General features: G+C 44.7%; 1 protein-coding gene across 1 annotated transcript in view; it reads left to right on the top strand.

The window, feature by feature from the left end:
• MTMR2 (myotubularin related protein 2) overlaps nucleotides 1–18,113 on the top strand; it is a 64,465-nt gene that overhangs the window by 10,246 nt on the left and 36,106 nt on the right. The window contains exon 2 of the mRNA XM_042862484.1: nucleotides 13,515–13,620. Coding sequence (XP_042718418.1) covers nucleotides 13,515–13,620 — 106 coding nt within the window. The remainder of the gene's footprint in view (nucleotides 1–13,514; nucleotides 13,621–18,113) is intronic.

Raw genomic sequence — 18,113 nt, 5'->3', positions numbered from 1 at the left:
CCAAAGAAGAAACGAGACAGCACGTGAACTGTAGGAAGTATACACGTATTGTTTAAACCAAGCATAATCAGTTCTTAGTTTGTAGATAGAGATAAAGGCACTGCCAAAATAAAAGTAGTAAAATAAATCTGTCTTTTTATCTGTATTTCCTTCTTGTCCTAAGGTGAGTACCTTCTCATGCAGGTATTATTTCTATTTCTTGATTAAGTTAGTATTTCTTAAAAACAAAGGAAAAAATACCCAAAACAACAGCATTTTAAAACAAGCAAACAAAATATTTGAAGACATTGCTGTTTTCTGTTCTTCTGTTTCTCTTTGCTCTAAGACTCTTATTGCTGTAATTGTAGCTTAGCATGAGGCTGTCTGAATTTGTGTCAAGAACTTGGTCATTTTCTACGTGCCTGTTTTACTCTGATTTAATATACTTTAAAGGAAGGAGGTGGAAGCTTATATAGTAAATACCATAAATAGCAGGAGTAGTTTTGAATTGTGTTTAGGATTTCCATAATGACTTTTGTCTGTATTCACATATAGGAGATAGCAACGCTGTCCAGAGCTCTTCTCTGCACAGAATATCCTGAGCTCTGGAATTGGCTTATTCCACTGATAGTCCTGTAGCACCAGGAAATCACAGAATCGCAGAATGGTTTGGGCTTCAAGGAACCTTTAAGATCATCCAGTTCCAACCCCCTGCTATAGGCAGGAATACCTCCCACTAGACCAGGTTGTTCACAGCCCCATCCAGCCTGGCCTTCAATGCTCCCAGAGAGGGGGCATCCACAACCTCACTAGGCAACTTCTTCCAGTTTCTTACCACCCTCACAGTAAATAATTTCTTCTTGATATCTAGTCTAAATCTACCCTCTTCCAATTTAAAGCCATTTTCCCCTCGTTCTGTCACTACCTGCCCTTATAAAAAGTCCCTCTCCAACTTTTCCTGCAGGCCCCATTCGGGTTCTGGAATGATGCTATGAAGTCCCTCTGGAGACCTCTGGAGACCAGCTCTTTCAGCCTGTCCCCATAGGAGAGGTGCTCCAGCCCTCTGATCATCCTTATGGCCCTCCTTTGGGCCTGCTCCAACAGCTCCATGTCCTTGTTTTCAGGGCAGTACTCTAGGTGGGCTCTTATAAGAGCAGAGTAGAGGGGTAGAAACACCTCCTTCGACCTGCTGGATTTGGGTTCCTGAGTTGCCTTTTTGCTAGTGAATGTCATACTGCATCAGGAGGACTGTGGTTGTGGTTGTGACACTTTTGACCAGTGCTTGAGCTGGTCAAAAAGAGAGCTGTGAGGTGGGACAAAGCCTGAGAGACTGCTGGCTGGACGTCCTGGAGATGTGGAATCCTAAAAGCCTAGAATATCTTGAGTTCAAAGGGACCCACTAGGATCACAGAATCATAATGGTCTGGGTTGAAAAGGATCACAAAGATCAACACGTTTCAACCCCCTGCTATGTGCAGGGTCACCAACCACCAGATCAGGCTGCCCAGAGCCACAGCCAGCCCGGCCTTGAATGCCTGCAGGCATGGGGCATCCACAGCTTCCTTGGGCAGCCTGTTCCAGTGCATCACCACCCTGTGAGTGAAAAACTCCCTCCTAATATCAAACCTAGGAATAGAATAATAGAATAGTCGAAAATTCTGTGTTAGAAGGGGCCCACGAGCTCCATGCCGTTCCCTCAGGTCCTGTCACACAGAGCAGAGCTCAGCGCTGCCCTCCGCTCCCTATGAGGAGCTGCAGCTGCCATCAGGCCTCTCCTCAGCCTGCTTTGCTCTGGGCTGAGCAACCACAGACCTCAGCCACTCCTTATCCATCTTGCTCTTTAGGCCCTTCACCATCTTAGTAAATCTACTTTGGATGCTCCCTAATAGTTTTTCGTTCTTCTGATATTGTGGTGCCCAGATGCATTGCTGATCTCCCTGAGGGCCTTCTGTCTGTTACTGTGTGGTGTTTCTTCAAGCCTGAATTACTGGAGCTTCTCTACCTCAACCGTGTTTTCATGACCCAGAAATATTGTTTTCTCAGAGGAGTTCTTGGAGTTCAGTTCTACCCTCAGAGCGTCTTAGATTTTAAAACAAAGGCTCTGGCTCCTTCTGAACGGCCCCTGAAGTAGAGCAGTAGCCTGCTGTGTAGGAAAGTGCAAGGTCTGGAGCATGGGCCTTGTGAGGAGCGGCTGGAGAAGCTGGGATCGTTCAGTCTGGAGAAAGGAGGCTCAGGAGAGACCTCACTGCTCTCTATAACTACCTGAAAGGAGGTTGCAGTGACCTGGGGGTCAGCCTCTTTTCTCATGTAACTGGTGATAGCACTAGAGGGAATGGCTTCAGGCTGCGCCAGGGGAGTTTTAGGCTGGACGTTAAGAAATACTACTTTTCTGAAAGAGTGGTCAGGCAGTGGAATGGGCTGCCCAGGGAGGTGGTGGAGTCACCGACCCTGGAGGTGTTCAAGGAACGTTTGGATTCTGTGTTGAGGGACATATCTTTCCTCTTCAGGAAAGACAAGCAAGGAAGGCGGGGTGGTGGTGTGGCTCTCTACGTGAGGGAATGCTTTTACGCTACTGAGATTATGACTGGGGACGATAACATTGAATCCCTATGGGTAAAGATCAGAGGAAGGGCTGACAAGACAGGCACCCTGGTGGGCGTCTGTTATAGACCTCCAAATCAGGGTGAAGAGACAGACAAGGTATTCTATAAGCAGCTGGCACAAGCTGCACAGTCGCCTGCCCTTGTCCTCATGGGGGACTTTAACTTCCCTGACATATGCTGGGAGTACAGCACAGCACAGAACAAGCAGTCTAGGAGGTTTCTGGAATGCGTAGAGGACAACTTCCTGATACAGCTGGTCAGAGAGCCCACGAGAGGAACTGCCCCACTAGACCTGCTGTTCACAAACAGGGAAGGTTTGGTGGGAGATGTGGAGGTTGGAGGCTGTCTTGGACAGAGTGACCATGAAATGATAGACTTCGTGATTCATGGTGGAGCCTGGAGGGGGAATAGTAATACTGCTACCTTGGACTTCAGGAGGGCGGACTTTGAATTGTTCAAGGGACTAATAGGGGGAGTCCCCTGGCATTCAGTCTTAGCAAGCAAAGGGGTCCAAGAGAGCTGGTTGCTCTTCAAGAAGGAAGTCTTAAGGGCGCAGGAGCAGGCAGTCCCCCTGAGCTGCAAAATGAGCCGGCAGGGAAGAAGACCGGCATGGATGAATAGGGAGCTATTCTTGAGGCTCCGGGAGAAAAAGAGAATCTACCGCCTGTGGAAAGAGGGACAGGCCACTCAAAATGAATACAAGGAAGTCGTTAGGATGTGTAGAGGTGAAATCAGAAAGGCAAAAGCCCAGCTTGAATTTAACCTAGCCGCTGGGGTGAAAAGGAATAAGAAACTCTTTTATAAATACATTAACAGTAAGAGGAGGACAAAGGAGAATATCCACTCTTTGCTGGATGAGGCTGGGAATGTGACCACCGAGGATAAGGAAAAGGCGGAGGTTCTGAATGCCTTCTTTATGTCTGTCTTTGAAAGTCAGACCAGTTATCCTCAGGATACTCCTCTCTCTGACCTGGTAATCTCGGCTGGGGAGCACACTAACCCCCCCGGGATTCTGGAAGAAACAGTCAGAGACCTACTGCTCCAACTGGACTGTCACAAGTCGATGGGGCCAGATGAGATCCACCTGAGAGTGCTGAGGGAACTGGCGGAGGTGATAGCCGAGCTGCTTTCCACCATCTGTCAGTGCTCCTTGTTGACTGGTGAGGTCCCAGAAGACTGGAGGCTTGCCAACGTGACTCCCATTTTCAAGAAAGGTTGTAAGGAGGATCTGGGGAACTACAGGCCTGTTAGCCTGACCTCAGTGCTAGGGAAGGTTATGGAGCAGATTGTCTTGAGGGAGATCATGTGGCATGTGCGGGATGAGCGGGGGATCAGGACCAGCCAGCATGAAGGGCAGGTCCTGTTTGACCAACCTGATCTCCTTCTATGATCTAGTGACCCATCTGGTGAATGAGGGAAAGGCTGTTGACGTGGTCTACCTAGACTTCAGCAAAGCCTTTGACACTGTCTCCCACAGCATTCTCCTGCAGGAGCTGGCAGCCTGAGGCTTGGATGGGTACACTCTTGGCTGGGTAAGGAGCTGGCTGGAGGGCCGGGCACAGAGAGTGGTGGTGAATGGAGTCAAATCCAGCTGGCGACCGGTCGTGAGTGGTGTTCCCCAGGGGTCGGTGCTGGGGCCTGTCCTCTGCAATATCTTTATTGATGACCTGGATGAGGGCATTGAGTGCACCCTCAGTAAATTCGCAGATGACACCAAATTGGCTGGAAGTGTGGATCTGCCTGGGGGTAGCGAGGCCCTACAGAGGGATCTGGACAGGCTGGAGAGCTGGGCTGAAGCCAATGGGATGAGTTTCAACAAGGCCAAATGCCGGGTCCTGCACTTCGGCCACAACAACCCCAGGCGACGCTACAGGCTTGGGGCGGTGTGGCTGGAGGACTGCGTAGAGGAAATGGACCTGGGGGTATTGATTGATGCTCGGCTGAACATGAGCCGACAGTGTGCCCAGGTGGCCAAGAAGGCCAATGGCATCCTGGCTTGCATCAGAAACAGTGTTGCAAGCAGGAGCAGAGAGGTGATTGTGCCCCTGTACTCAGCACTGGTGAGGCCGCACCTGCAGTACTGTGTCCAGTTTTGGGCCCCTCACTGCAAGAAAGATATTGAGGCCCTGGAACGTGTTCAAAGGAGGGCAACAAAGCTGGTGAGGGGTCTGGAACACAGGCCATATGAGGAGAGGCTGAAGGAGCTGGGAATGTTCAGCCTGGAGAAGAGGAGGCTCAGAGGAGACCTCATTGCTCTCCTGAAGGGAGGCTGTAGTGAGCTGGGGGTCGGCCTCTTCTCTCGTGTCATTAGTGATAGGACCAGAGGGAATGGCTTCAAGCTACGGCAGGGGAGATTCAGGCTGGACATGAGGAAGTATTACTTTTCAGAAAGGGTGGTCAGGCACTGGAATGGACTGCCCAGGGAGGTGGTGGAGTCACCAAGCCTGGGGGTGTTCAAGGAAAGGCTGGATGTTGTGTTGAGGGACATGGTTTAGTAGGAGCTATTGGGAATAGGTGAACGGTTGGACTGGATGATCTTTTAGGTCTTTTCCAACCTTGGTGATTCTATGATTCTATGACATGGTGTAGTGAGAACTATTGGTGATGGGTGGACAGTTGGACTGGATGATCTTGTAGGTCTTTTCCAACCTTGTTGTTTCTCTGATTCTGTAAAGCACAAAAACAAATGGCTGGGAGCACTGTTCTCGCAAGCAGTGCTTTGTTGACAGTGAGCAGGTTTGGATTTTGAATCCCTGCTTCACCCTGCGGTCATAACTTATTTTAAATTTATGCAGAGGGTCTGTCCTAGAGAGTGGAAATGCAGAAGTTTGTAAGCACAGACCCAGGTGTGCACAAGCATCTGCAGAAAGTGCATCACATCTCTGCCACAAAGAATAGGGCAGAGACGTAGCTGCTGGACTAGCTTCCTACCTTGTCTCACCTGGAGGAGATGGGCCATCTGCCTTGCCCACCCATCGCTGTTCTCACTGTTAGTGCCACGAGTGAAGTGGTAACTAATTTTGGTCTCTGAAGCTGGTGAAAGAGAGGTGCAGTGTCAGTTCCAGCAAAAGTTTAAAAAAACATTATTTCCCTTCTGTTTCCTTTCCTGTAGCTGAGTACCATCCCATACCAGCCTGGAGCTTCTTAGAAACCCAATGCCCCTTTTGCTCCTGTTGTGCATACAGATAATTCTGTAGTTATCTTCCACATGCTGATCAGGACATATCGGTTCAGACCTCTGATTGCTGCTGTTCTTCCTGTTTTTACCTTCTGGGGTGTTTGACTCATGAAAGCATGATACTGTGAGCTGCTTGCTGTTACTAATTATGTGCTGCATATTGGTTTGTCTTTGGGTGTTGGCTTTCTATTCCTGGAATCTTGCAAATATTTTAGACAATCAGCCTATTGTTCAGCAAGTGCTCTACACACACTGCAGGCCTTTTGTGAATTTCTGTTAAAAAAAATAATAAAAGAATGACTAATGGAGCATGAACAGTGCTTGTGACACTGTAATCCATTGTGTAACTTCTGAGAGCAGAATTTGCATTCCTAGAAAAGCTTGTTCACGGTCAAAACATAGGACATTCTCTTTATGGCTCATGGGAAAACATGTACCATATATTCAGCTAAGGATGCTGCTTTAAGGATCAACTTAAAAAAAAAAAAGTCATTTTCTTTCCTTGGAACATGAAGTCAGACTGAGACCTGGGTTTGCTTGGCAACAGCAGTGAATCTTTTCCATTCAGGCAAGTGGTGTGGGGGGCTGTTTCAGGTCTGTCACACACATGCACGATGATTTGTTTACTGGAATGGCTTCTTTTTGTTAAGCTCTGACAGCCAACCCTTTTGAATGGCATGTGTATGTTATTATATTATGTAACTGTCTGCCTCTCCGGAATGCCAGAGGAAGCCTGGCGGTTGGTTCTCTTCTTTCCTGCGAGAACGTGTTTGCTTGTGGCTTTCATCTGTCTCTGAGATAGCTTCAGGTCAAGCAGGGTTGAGGTGGGATATTTAAATGTTTAGAACATGAGTTTCATGTAGTTCTTAAGTGTAGCAACTGTGTATCCAGGATGCCAGAAAAACGTGTTCTGTGTGTTCTGGGAGGATAGGAGTGCATCTTGTATATGCTGTAGGTAGTTTCTTTTTGTAAGTAAGGTACAGTGAGCCTCTCTCTGTGAAAAAATAAGTCCTTGATTTCTGGAGATGCTGCTCCTTTCTCCAACTGTGTTGTGGGCTTGTACAGTAGGGTTGTACACTAGGATCCTGCTTGCACAGCAGGATTCTTGTCCTGGGACAGACAGAGCGAGAAGACTCTGAAACTTAATTTACAGCTGCAGAGTCTGTTGTGGCTCTGGCAGAGCAGATGCCAGCACAGAATGCCTGGCTCCTGCTGAGAGGCCCCAGGTCAGTCAGACTCCAGCTGTGCTGTAAGCCCTTCCCTGGACAAGGGGGAGCAAGGGGCACCTGAGTACCTTAGGATCTGTGTACCAAAAGGACTATAGGGCTGCTTTGCTTCCTTAGAGCTACAGAGGGCTGCTGGAAATGGGAGCCCTGATGTGGGTGACAGCTGGATTTCCCAGGCCAGATCAGACAGTACCAGCTAGGACAAAGTGATATTCACGGGAAACAAACATTGTTTGTCTCCTGTTGCTCTGATGTGACCCAAAAGGTTTTTCAGTATTTCTCTGAAATGCAAGCGTTGGAAGTATTGAAGAGAGAAAATTGCCAGCTTGAATTTTGGAAGTGCGCAGAGCACTGAATACATCTGTGTAATTATGCCGTATAAAAAGTGTGTCCAAGTACTACAGGTGCTCCTACTTATGGTCTTGCTGTAAATCTGAGCCTTTTGGATCCTGTTCTCTAGGCATTCAAAGCTTCCAAATGAAATTGTATTTGCCAGTAGTCAACGTTAATTTGCAGTTTCCACCTTGATTAATTTTTAGGAATGTACATAATGAGAAAGTTTTACAAAAACAGGAAGAGAGGAAATGGAAATTTGTACTCTGTAGTGCTTTTCTCATTTATGACCTTTACAGCTCAAACTGTATTGCACAGTGGTGCATTTTATCACCTGTTTTCCATGTCATTTCAGCGAGTATTGAAACAAAATATATGGTTTGATAGAGAAGAAATTGTATGAGCAGCTGATGCCAATTAGCATCTGAGTAATTGGCACACCTTTGCAAGCAAAAAAGCAGCTACTTATAGTGGCAGGGAAGGAATATTCGTAAAGAAGGTGCTGGAGAGCTGACTTGATCATCTGTGACTGCATTTCAGTTGTGTTACTTATAGGAGTGAGCCAGGTTAGTATTTTCAGACACTGATGTAAATAAGTAAATGAAATAAAATCAAACAAAAAAAAAAAGCCATCCCAAAAGTTCCAGAATCAGTACATTACATACAGTATTAAATGAGAATGCCATGTTTTCCAGAGATGAATTTTCCTTCTGTCTCATCAGGTTTTCCAAGAGTTCTGGATGTTGAACTCATACACAGGTTCTCAGTCTTAGATTTAGGATAAGAACTTTAGGAACCTGTATTAACTGTGTAAAAAATGAACTGTGGGTAGATGTTTGGAGAGTTGCTACTCAGTCCCTTTTTGCACAGGATTGTTTCTTGTCTTTAGGAAGACCTATTTATGTGGAATTTTGATGTTCTTGCTGAACAAAGAGAACAGGCCTCCTAAGATGCTTTCTTGGAAATAGCGTTCTCAGCAGGTACAGAGAGGGAAGGTTCACCTGAATCATGGTAATACTGTGACCCTTTCTTAGTGTTTTGCCAGAAGTTGTGTGCAATTTTGGTTTGTAAGTGAAATTGGCTGTCCTGCTTTTCTTCTTGGGTAACATGAGCTGGGAGAAGATGCTGTCCTTAAGCTTGGCTTTGGATTTTCACTCTTTGGTTCTGACTGTTCCCTTACATCTCCATGCTTGCCTCCTACCAAACCTGAATTCTCTGGGGCTGCTCTTGGATCCTCATGTGGTCAAATTGCTGTATATGTGTTTTTTCTTCTGTGAAAAGTTGTTGCTTATCTGCTCTGGGAAACCAGTAACTGCGTATTCACACTTTAAAGACAAAGACAATAGCAACAAGTTTTTGTTTATTTTCCTTTATGTTTTATACACTATGTTACTTGAATTAAAAGGGTCAGAGGGCAGAGATTGCCTCAGATGACTCTGGCTGTTTGATGATACTTTTTGAAGTGACCTCAGACTTCACTGCTTTCTCCTGCAAAATTTCCCTGCATCTTCGTAGTGTAACAGGATAAGTCTGTGTGTCTCAGACACTTCTGCTTGTAGTTTCTTTACATCTTTGTTGATGGTTAAAGCGAGGCATGCTGGCATTCCTTCAGTTCTGCTTTGGAGGCTGCAATACCTTTCAGTTGCCTGAACAAGAATCACCAGAGGGCATCTGTCTGAGTTATGCTTGAGAACCACCTGGCATGTTGTGGGTTGGTCCTAATAATAACAATGAAGGCTTTATCAAAAGTTGAGTCATTATGCTTGTTTTCTATTTTAATTCTCATATTATACTAACTCATATTAGTTGCATGTATGTATTCCGTATAGCCAAGGGGTTAATGCTGCGTGCAGACACTGTATGAGACAATTGTACTGACAGATCTCATTTAGGCTCATTTATCATTCAGAATCTGGCCATAAAAATACATTTAAACAATAATTACTAAGTTGAAAGACATGTATCAGTGCTAATTGCATCCTAACCCTGTTTTCTGCTTCTGCTTGGGGAGCAAAGAAGGAGAAATGAGAATAGCAGCAACAGGCGCAAGTTACTTTTCCGTGGAGTTTTTCTGTTGTAAGGGTCTGTTGTGACAATTAGCATAGACATCAGGATGCTGATCAGGTGCTGTGGAGCTGCCTGTGCAGCATGGGAAGAGAACTGCTCCTGGGGTCCCTATTCTTCACAGGTCAGCTCTGAAGCACCTGTGTTCTGTCTCTTTCCTGGAGGGAGAATTTAAAGTATTTTGTGAACTTTAATAAATGCTGTTTCCTAGAACCTTAGTGAGGTTCAGAGATGATAATAATTTAGAATGAATCATAGAATAAGTCATAGAAATGCTTGGGTTGGAAGGGACCTCAAAAATCATCCAGTTTGGGGCCATGCCATCCAGTTCTAATCCATGGGCTGGTTGCCACCCACCAGCTCGGGCTTCCCAGGCCCCATCCAGCCTGGCCTTGAGCACCTCCAGGGATGGGGCACTCACACATCCCTGGATAGCCTGTGCCAGGGCCTCACTGCCCTCTCAGTGAAATATTTCCCCCTGACATCTAACCTAAATCTCCCCACTTTCAGTTTAAAACCATTCCCCCTTATCCTGTCATTATCTACTGAGTTGCATTAAACCAGACTTTAAGCTGGAAGTCATGGGCACAGCTCCAGTGATTTCTAGCCCTTGCTGAATTCAGGCCACACATACCTGCGTTCTCAAATGTTTGTAACCAAAGTCAGCAGCAGCATTTGACCATTATTCTTGTGCTGTTATACAGGTTTGCCCTGTACTGCCTTACTTCTGAAAGTCAGGTGTTTGGGGTATCACTTAGAGGGGTCCTCAGCACCTTAGACTAGCATCAGTACTACCCCATCCTGCTTCTGAAAACATTTAGGAGATAGCTCTAACTTTGCATTGGAGGAAGCTGGGTTAATATGGGGAAACTGCAGTGGCAGCAAGATTTGCACCGGGTGCAGAAGAGCAGGTGGCAAATATGGAGGGAGCTCTGCTCCTTGCGTGGCAGCCCCAGCACGCTCTCCTTCCCCCACCCCACAGACATACGAAGCTGCATGGCTTGAAGGTCTTCCTTTTTGCTTTGACAGTAGGGAGAGCTCTTTGTTTATTAAACCACTGAAACTAAAAAAACTTCTTGTGTGCCTGCAGGAACATCAGGTTAATCACTGGGCTGAGCAGTGGAACTGGAGCCATGCAAGCTGCCTGCGCGTGGCAGGAGGGAGTGGCGAGGCAGCAGCAGCAGCAGTTCAGTACCCCACACCTTCCTCCACCACAGCTCCCTGTGAGCGACCAATGAGCACAGAGGTAGCCAGCCTAACAAGTGCAACCTGTGCGTGCTGAGTGCTATTGCTCACTTGTGCAGGCAGCACCTCCCAGAGCTGTCCCTGGTGTCACAGGAGGTGACATTGCTGTTGGTGGCTGCCACAGGAACACAGCAGCTGGGAGCCTCTGAAAATTCCCTTTTAAAATGTAAACTCACTCAAAACCAGGCATGATTGACAAACACAAAACACTTAGACAGTTGTCTGTTGTTTTTGTTTTTTATTTCCCTGCACAAAGCAGTTGGCTCCTCAGCCTACTGAAGTAAAATTAACTAACAATTTCATAACAAATTTTGGTCTATTATGGTTAGATAATCACTGCTTGTTTATTTGGTAAAGGCTGGAGATGCAGGAGGGCAGACAAGTTGTGCAAGCAGAAACAACTGATGGATTTTGACTCTTTGTTACTGCTTTCCCTATCTGGGAGAAGTGATGAGCAGGTTAGGTGAGCAGGCTGCAGGGATTGCCTGGGTATAGCTTGTCCTAGCTTGGGGGCACAGGGAGAGACTACCACTACTCATGAAAGACCTTTCCAGCTCATTTTCTGTGATGAAAGGACATGAAATTCTTGATGCATATGCTTTTATTACTGTTCTTGTGCTCAATCATTTAGTGCTGGTCAGTAAATACGCTGCTCTGCACAGTGCAAACAAATGCCTTCTCCGTGCAGGCCGTGAGCTTAGATTAGCTGTCAGTACATCCCTTGCTTTGCTGTTTACATTTGTGCTAAATGGCTTCTCAATGCTGAGCTGTGTCACTGATCTTAAATGCATTTAAATACACCAAGAGGTTTCTGCTGAAGCTTTAGTTGCCCCAGTTGGAGCTGACTTTGTGGGACTGAGGCAGAGCTGCTGACTCCCGGCTGAAAAGTGTTAGTGCCATCCCCACATGGGCTGCAGCACAGTAAGGTGGTGCTGCTCTGTGGAATGATTAGATGAGGAGATTTTAACGCAACTTTAAACCTCAATCAGTTATACAGTTGCAAAGATCAGGGTGAACGCTTGGAAGGTAAAGACTGAAGGGGAGCAGATTGAAATGAGTTTTGAGGGAGTGCATCCAGGGCTCTGAGCTGGTTTAAGTAAAGCAGCGTAATGATGTGGTTTAGGGCTAAGCCTCATTCAGCATGCCTGCGGGCTGCTGCACGCAGAAGAGTTTTCAACCCTCCTCATCATCTCCAGATACAGATTCCCTTCTTCTCCTGTGCACTGCCTCTGTTTTATGTGGCCATGTAATGAATCCAGTCAGCCCTGTGATCCGGCAGAAGACTTTCTTTGTGTTTAGCGATCGTTTGCTGCCCCTGCAGATCAACAAATCAAACCACACATCCTGATGTTCACAATGGGAATGCATGGCAGCGGAGTGCAGCCCGTGTCAAGGAGAGGAGGAAAAGAGTAGGAGCATGACCAGCACTTGGCAGCAGTGCAGTTCTACCATTTTGGTTGTGATGTGGAACCGTTTGCACATCCTGTGTATCTGAGTGGCTTTGCTGAGTTGGTTCTTGTTACTTCAGCGTGGAATTATTTTCTGTCTGTGCCTCTGAAAAGTAACATCGTGGTAAACTCAAAGAGTTAAGTGTGTTGGAAGCAGAACGGTTAGCTGGTGAACTGTGTACAATAAATGCGTTCAGTGGAATCGTGCTATTCAGTTGGCACAATGGTATCATTTATTTAGATGGTTTTTTACGGTTCCCAAAACTTCAGTTTCAAAGTTTCTGCATCATAGAATTAAGAAAGTTGCCAGTGCTCTTTAATCCTTGGACAGAGAGTCAATCCCAGCAAGAGCCCAACTTTACCATAGTACCTCATGTTTTTAACACTGCCTGCCTAACGCTTTGCCAAACCTCAAAGAATAGAAATAAAACTGGAACATTCTGGCCTATCAATGGCTGTTTACCAGCAGCTAAGCAGCAAAACAATTTTCAGACAATTAACGGATCTCCAGGCTCTTTGGAAGCTCAGATAAAGCTGTTTGAAGGTTGTCAAATGACTAATTAATACAACTAATAACGTAATGCTCCGGTGGGTTTTTTGCCTTGGTCAGGTAGCTGCTCTTTAAGGGTGTTGTATCACCCAGCTGAAACCTTTCTGGAGTCACTGAGAGTGTGGGAATGAGCTGCTCCAGGTGGCGTTTGCTGTTGTGCCATGGCAGAACATTGCACCACAGAGGTGCTTCTTTTGCAGTCCCGTGGGGCTTTAGAAGCATTATTATCAAATGCTAATTTCAAGCAATTACGAATCTAGAAAAGCTTGCAGCATGAAAATGTCATAAAATAAGCTTATTTTAATTGCTTGCAGCTGTCCTAGAAAAACCGGGTCGAAAAAATGATAGCTGTTTTGCTTTGTTTTCAGCAAATCACACTTTGTATTACCAGAGAGGTATGCTGGGGGGCTCTTCTTTGTCCTCCTGGGGCTGTGCTTATACCTGAAAGAGGAAAGTTCTGTGTGGTGGAAAAAGGTTTCTATTCTGAATTCATTCCACCATTGTAAAGCTGCGGTTGGAGTTGTGCTGGCTTGCATTCAGGATCCTGTCTGTTTTCATCAAGTTGCAGTGCGCTAATTTCTCCCATCTGAAAGCCTGAAACGGAGCCCCTTCGTTTCGTTGATTTAGGATTTGATCAGGTTTGCGTTCATGACAGTGTTGGCTCGGTCTGAGCTGTGATCTGGTAATGAATTGTGTGTGCTTTTGTGATCCGTAGTAATGGAAGGCAGAACAGGTTCTCTGAAACCACTGCTGAGGACTAAATAACTGAGAATGGAAAGGGTGGAAACCAGGGGAAATTGCCTGATACAGCTGCAAGTGAGTGGCCTTACTTGTAGGCTCTGAGCAGTCCTGAGCACCGTTTTGATAGCGTTGTATTTCTCTTTTCAGTGCTTCCACTTCTCAGTCGGACCATTCTGCTCATACAAAATCTGCTTCTCTTGTATCATCAGACTCGGTCTCCACCTCAGCAGACAACTTTTCTCCAGATTTAAGGGTATGTATGCTTTGTCTGAACAAAAGAAAAAATCTGTATCTATCCACCTATCTGTATGTGTTGTGGTCTCCATCAGTGACCATTTCTTGCTCCTCTGAGTTTGGATAGCGTAAAATGATTCTAGCTTTCAGGTTAATGCCAAATTTTATGTAGCCAAAGCATGAAAGGTCCCAAAGTCAAACAAGTGAAATAGAAATTGAACTTTAATCTCTACCATATTATTTCCTTCTTTATAAAGTTGTTTAATCTTCAAAAAGCTGACTCTGCAACCTACATTTGGAGATGAATTTTCAAAGGAACAACTCATTTTTCTTTTAAGTGCTTTAAGTAAGTGAAGATCCTCAACCAGCCAGTTGTATAATCATATTTTTTCCACTGGTGTGTATTTGAGATGTTCTCTTTTGAAAACTCCTCCTTGTTTGTAAACAGGGAGTCCTTGGAAGTGTCTTCTTTCAGAGAAAGATTGTTATCTTCAAGCTGCTAAAATAGTCTTCTGTTACAGTAAGTGGCTCTCACATAAAAGTCCCAGACAAGGCTCTTTTAAGTCTGTTATTGATTTGTTAATGTCAAATCCAAAGCTTGAGTTTAGCTCAGAAGAGTTTTAAGAACTAAACTATCTGTACATTCCCCTTGTGAAACCAAGAGGTTTGCTGATGTTCCTCACCTTTGCAAAAAAGTCTCTGACTGTAAAAGCAGTGGTGCTGGTACATTCTGGTAATGACTTCTAGCATTTCTCAGCTGTGGTTGAGCAGCTCTGTGAAATCTGAATGCCATAAAATTGCATGAAAACTCTTAACACAAAACCGATTCCTTTCCTTGACGTTTGTTTTGTCCTGTGAGTAGTTACAATAATAGAATGTTCACCTGTTCAAAGGTGGCAAGGACTTTGATGTTTCCTTTTTAAAAGAGTTTTACTAGCCAGTAATAGGCAGAAATTAGTAAAAGAATCAGTAGATTATGTGTAAATGTTAGTTCACAGTTTTTACCTATGGTTAAAAGGGGTAATCCTCAGAAATTGTTGGGGTAAAGTGCTCTGTAGCAGCTCTGAAGCTTTTCCTCTGAAGCTGAGGTAGTTTTCTCCAACACATAGCAGAGGTTTTAGGCTGAGATGAAGCAATTAATTGGTATAAATAGATACGATTGCAAGCACTGCCACACTTGTGATTGTGTATATAATGTCATACCTAAATTTTACATTGCCTTATTTTCTTCCCTCTTTTTATTTTAACTTAATTGTACGTAACTGGGATTTGTTTTACAGTTCTGATGCTCAGATCAGCTGCTGTTTTGCAGGTTCTTTTGCACTGGAGGATTACCTACACATACAGAGAACCAAGCAGTATTTTTTTTCTAGATTCAAGGTTGTCTTTGCTTTGTGATGGTTTACGTGGCTCAACATGTCCTCCTTGTAACTCCAGATGTGTCTTCTCGTCTCCTTTCTTTTTGTCACTTCGGCTGCATGCAATCCCTATTAGACAAGGATTCCTGTCAAAGGGTGTTTGCAGAGGAATGTTCATTTAGCAGCACAATACGTTTTTCAGTCAGAAGATGCATATGTATTGTTTGTGGAGGTCATTAGAAATCCTTCCTTCCTTGCTGTGCCACAGTTCTCATAATTTGCAGGATGGTTTCTTCGCAGCTTGCCCTTCAAAATAAAAAAATATTAAGCAACCTAAATTTCTACTGTGGTTGGAAGAAGTACTGTTCACCTTTCATTTTAGAATAGTGTTTAAGGAGAGGTGATGAAAGCAGAGAACCGTTTTTCTAGAATAAAGATGCTTGAAGCCAAGTGTAGCACGTGCCTGTGCTGGCAGAGTGCTTCCTCCTGGTAACCTGCATCAGCAGTGCTGTGCAGCACCAGCATTGCCTCCTGTGCTCCCCCTACAGCTTGCTGCTGCTGAGGTGCTGTGAGTGGCTGCAACGCAGTCGGGTGGAAGCACAAAGCTGGATCTTGCATTTGCACTCAGTGGCTGCTTGTCGATGCTACGCAGGCCTGCAGAGCATTGATTCCCATGGTTCTGCTGTAGGAAGTACAGTGAGAAAAGTGGCATTTCCATTAGTACAAACTGCCTTTCTCCCTCCTACAGGAATTTAAACAATAACTGTTTGTCTCCTTGTGGTTCGCAGCTGGCGAAGAAGTTTGGATCTGTCCCCTTCCAGTGGGCAGCTTCTTATTTTGGTATTGCCACAATGGGTGCAGTCCCTTAGCGTAAGGTCAGTGTCAGTGCTTGTGTGTCTGTGCTGGGCTCATTCCTGAGGCCTGGTGTCTGCCCCTCAGTGAGATGAGCTGGGAACAGGAGATTTATTTTGTGGTGATCAGCAAAGCCAGTTTCTTTCAGCTCTCGTGGAGAACGAACACACTCTCTCTGGGTTCATCACTCTTTGTCCAATTTCTTCTGAATTAACATCTCCATCCTCTGAAAATTCCACAGTTTTTTTTTAAAGCCAGTGCACCGAGAAGTTTTTTAAGGTCGTGGTTTCTCTTACACTTTTCTTTCACCCTTCTGATACTGCAGATTATGATGTACCATTAACGGATACAGCAACGCGTTCTGTGCTAACTCTGTTGCATGCGAGACAAGTGCCTGCGCTACACAGTGTTCTCACAGGAAGGGCTTGCATCAGTTAGCTTTAAGAGGCTGAAAATAAGCATTTCAAGATTTTGAAGTGGATCTGCCAATTGTGGGATTATGCTCTTGATGTGTATTTAAATTTTCCCCTCTAGAATGAATTGCAGCGATCCGTCATCACTCCTACCTCAACTCAGTCCCTGCCTCTGCGTGTGCATCAACTCAAATTTAGGAATTAAATTTCTGTGGTGATGGAAAAACACTTTGTGATAGCTACAATTAGCACTCTCTTCTTCTGTGGGGAATTTTTAGAAGAGAAGTAGGCGTTCATCAGGGGGAGGGAATGAGGGAAGGACCCATATCATTTCTTGCAGTCTGTGCCTGCAGATTTCTTTTGGAGTGCAATTAACACTCAGTGTGTGTGCGTGCATGTGTGTAATGAGGTAAATGAGACAACCACTGGGGATTCCTACTAAATGCATGTGCAGTATTTTTCCTAAATGTTTCTCCAAAGTATTTCATAATAACTTTTATGAAGTCTTATTGTTTTTATTTTTTGGTGGTTTTTTTTTTGTTGTTTTTTTTTTTCCTCAAATGTATATTGAGCATTTCAGTAACTGGAGCTAAGATTAAATTGTCTTTCCATTACAATTTCTGGAATTTTCACTTCATAAACTATCTCTAAATAAGAGTTGGCTGCTTCAGTTGGCTGTACAAAAAGTGAAAACTAAAAGAGTACCACCCTCCACCCATCAAGTGTCCCTAAACACTGTTAGGTTCTACGCCCCTACTGCCCCATCCCTTTCTGATCTCAGGTCTGAAACTGTTTAGAATTGATTTGGGGGAGGCAGTTTTTCAGGGAACTTTTAGCAAATACACCACTGTGTGTTTTAACCGTATGTTTTAATAAGTTATGGATCAGGCAAGAACACAATTGGGCAGTAGTGATTGGAAGTGAAAATGAGCTGGAAATTCATAGATAGTCTGTAAATTGGAATGAGATTTTAAAAGCACCTTAGAGCCAACATTGCCAAAGGTATGTAAGTGTGTCTTACAGATCTGGGAACGTGGTGATTATTAAGGTACAATGGATTTCTTGCTCATAAGTCTTATAGATGTTGTTTTCTCCTATGCCTATGGGCAGATCAGCCTGTGCAGTTTATTGTGCTTCTCTTAAGCTTTGTTGCTAACTCTCTAGCTTTTATCATTTGGACTTTCATTTTGAGTTGGCTGTTGATTTATAGGATAATGCCTGAAGTTTACCATATTCATACCATATTCAAAGCTTTGGAATAAACCTCATAAAAGGGCTGGATCCCTTCCATCCCCAGATGGGAAGAAATGCATGAGGCCAGCGGAGTCTGCTGTCGCACTTCCTTATGAATGATACCTTTGCCTGAAGGTTAAAGGTTGATTGTGCTTGGTTTTGGGTTGTATACAGTAACAGCCTGACCCAGAATTTAGAAATCCATAATATTGGCTTTTTGTTGCTTCTTGTCTGTGCTGTGGACAGAGGAAGATCTGTTAGCAAACCTCCAGCATGGCAAACAGATATGTCACCTGCTTAGTTGCACAGCTTTCAGAAAAAAGTAGTTCTAATCTTTGTATTTGCCATTACTGTGTGGTACCAGTAAGCTATTCTTCTCTTTGAGGGTGACACTGAGATTCACAATTCCTGATATTCCTCTGCGATCCAGAAAAACATTGTGTAAGCACATGTCCCCTTCTCTGTGATTGTTTGCTCCATCCACAGTAATAATTTTCTCCTTTAGTGTAAGAGGAATCAGTGGTTTTGCAATAGGCTTATAGATACGATACAAAAACATTATTGTGGCATGCCCAAGACTCAAAGGTTGGAAAAGGGAGAGGAGAGGAGAGGAGAGGAGAGGAGAGGAGAGGAGAGGAGAGGAGAGGAGAGGAGAG

Source organism: Lagopus leucura, unplaced genomic scaffold (assembly GCF_019238085.1).
Source record: "Lagopus leucura isolate 7727_CA_CO unplaced genomic scaffold, USGS_WTPT01 Super-Scaffold_702, whole genome shotgun sequence".
NCBI classification, from domain to species: domain Eukaryota; kingdom Metazoa; phylum Chordata; class Aves; order Galliformes; family Phasianidae; genus Lagopus; species Lagopus leucura.
This window is presented reverse-complemented; position numbering and strand designations above follow the sequence as displayed.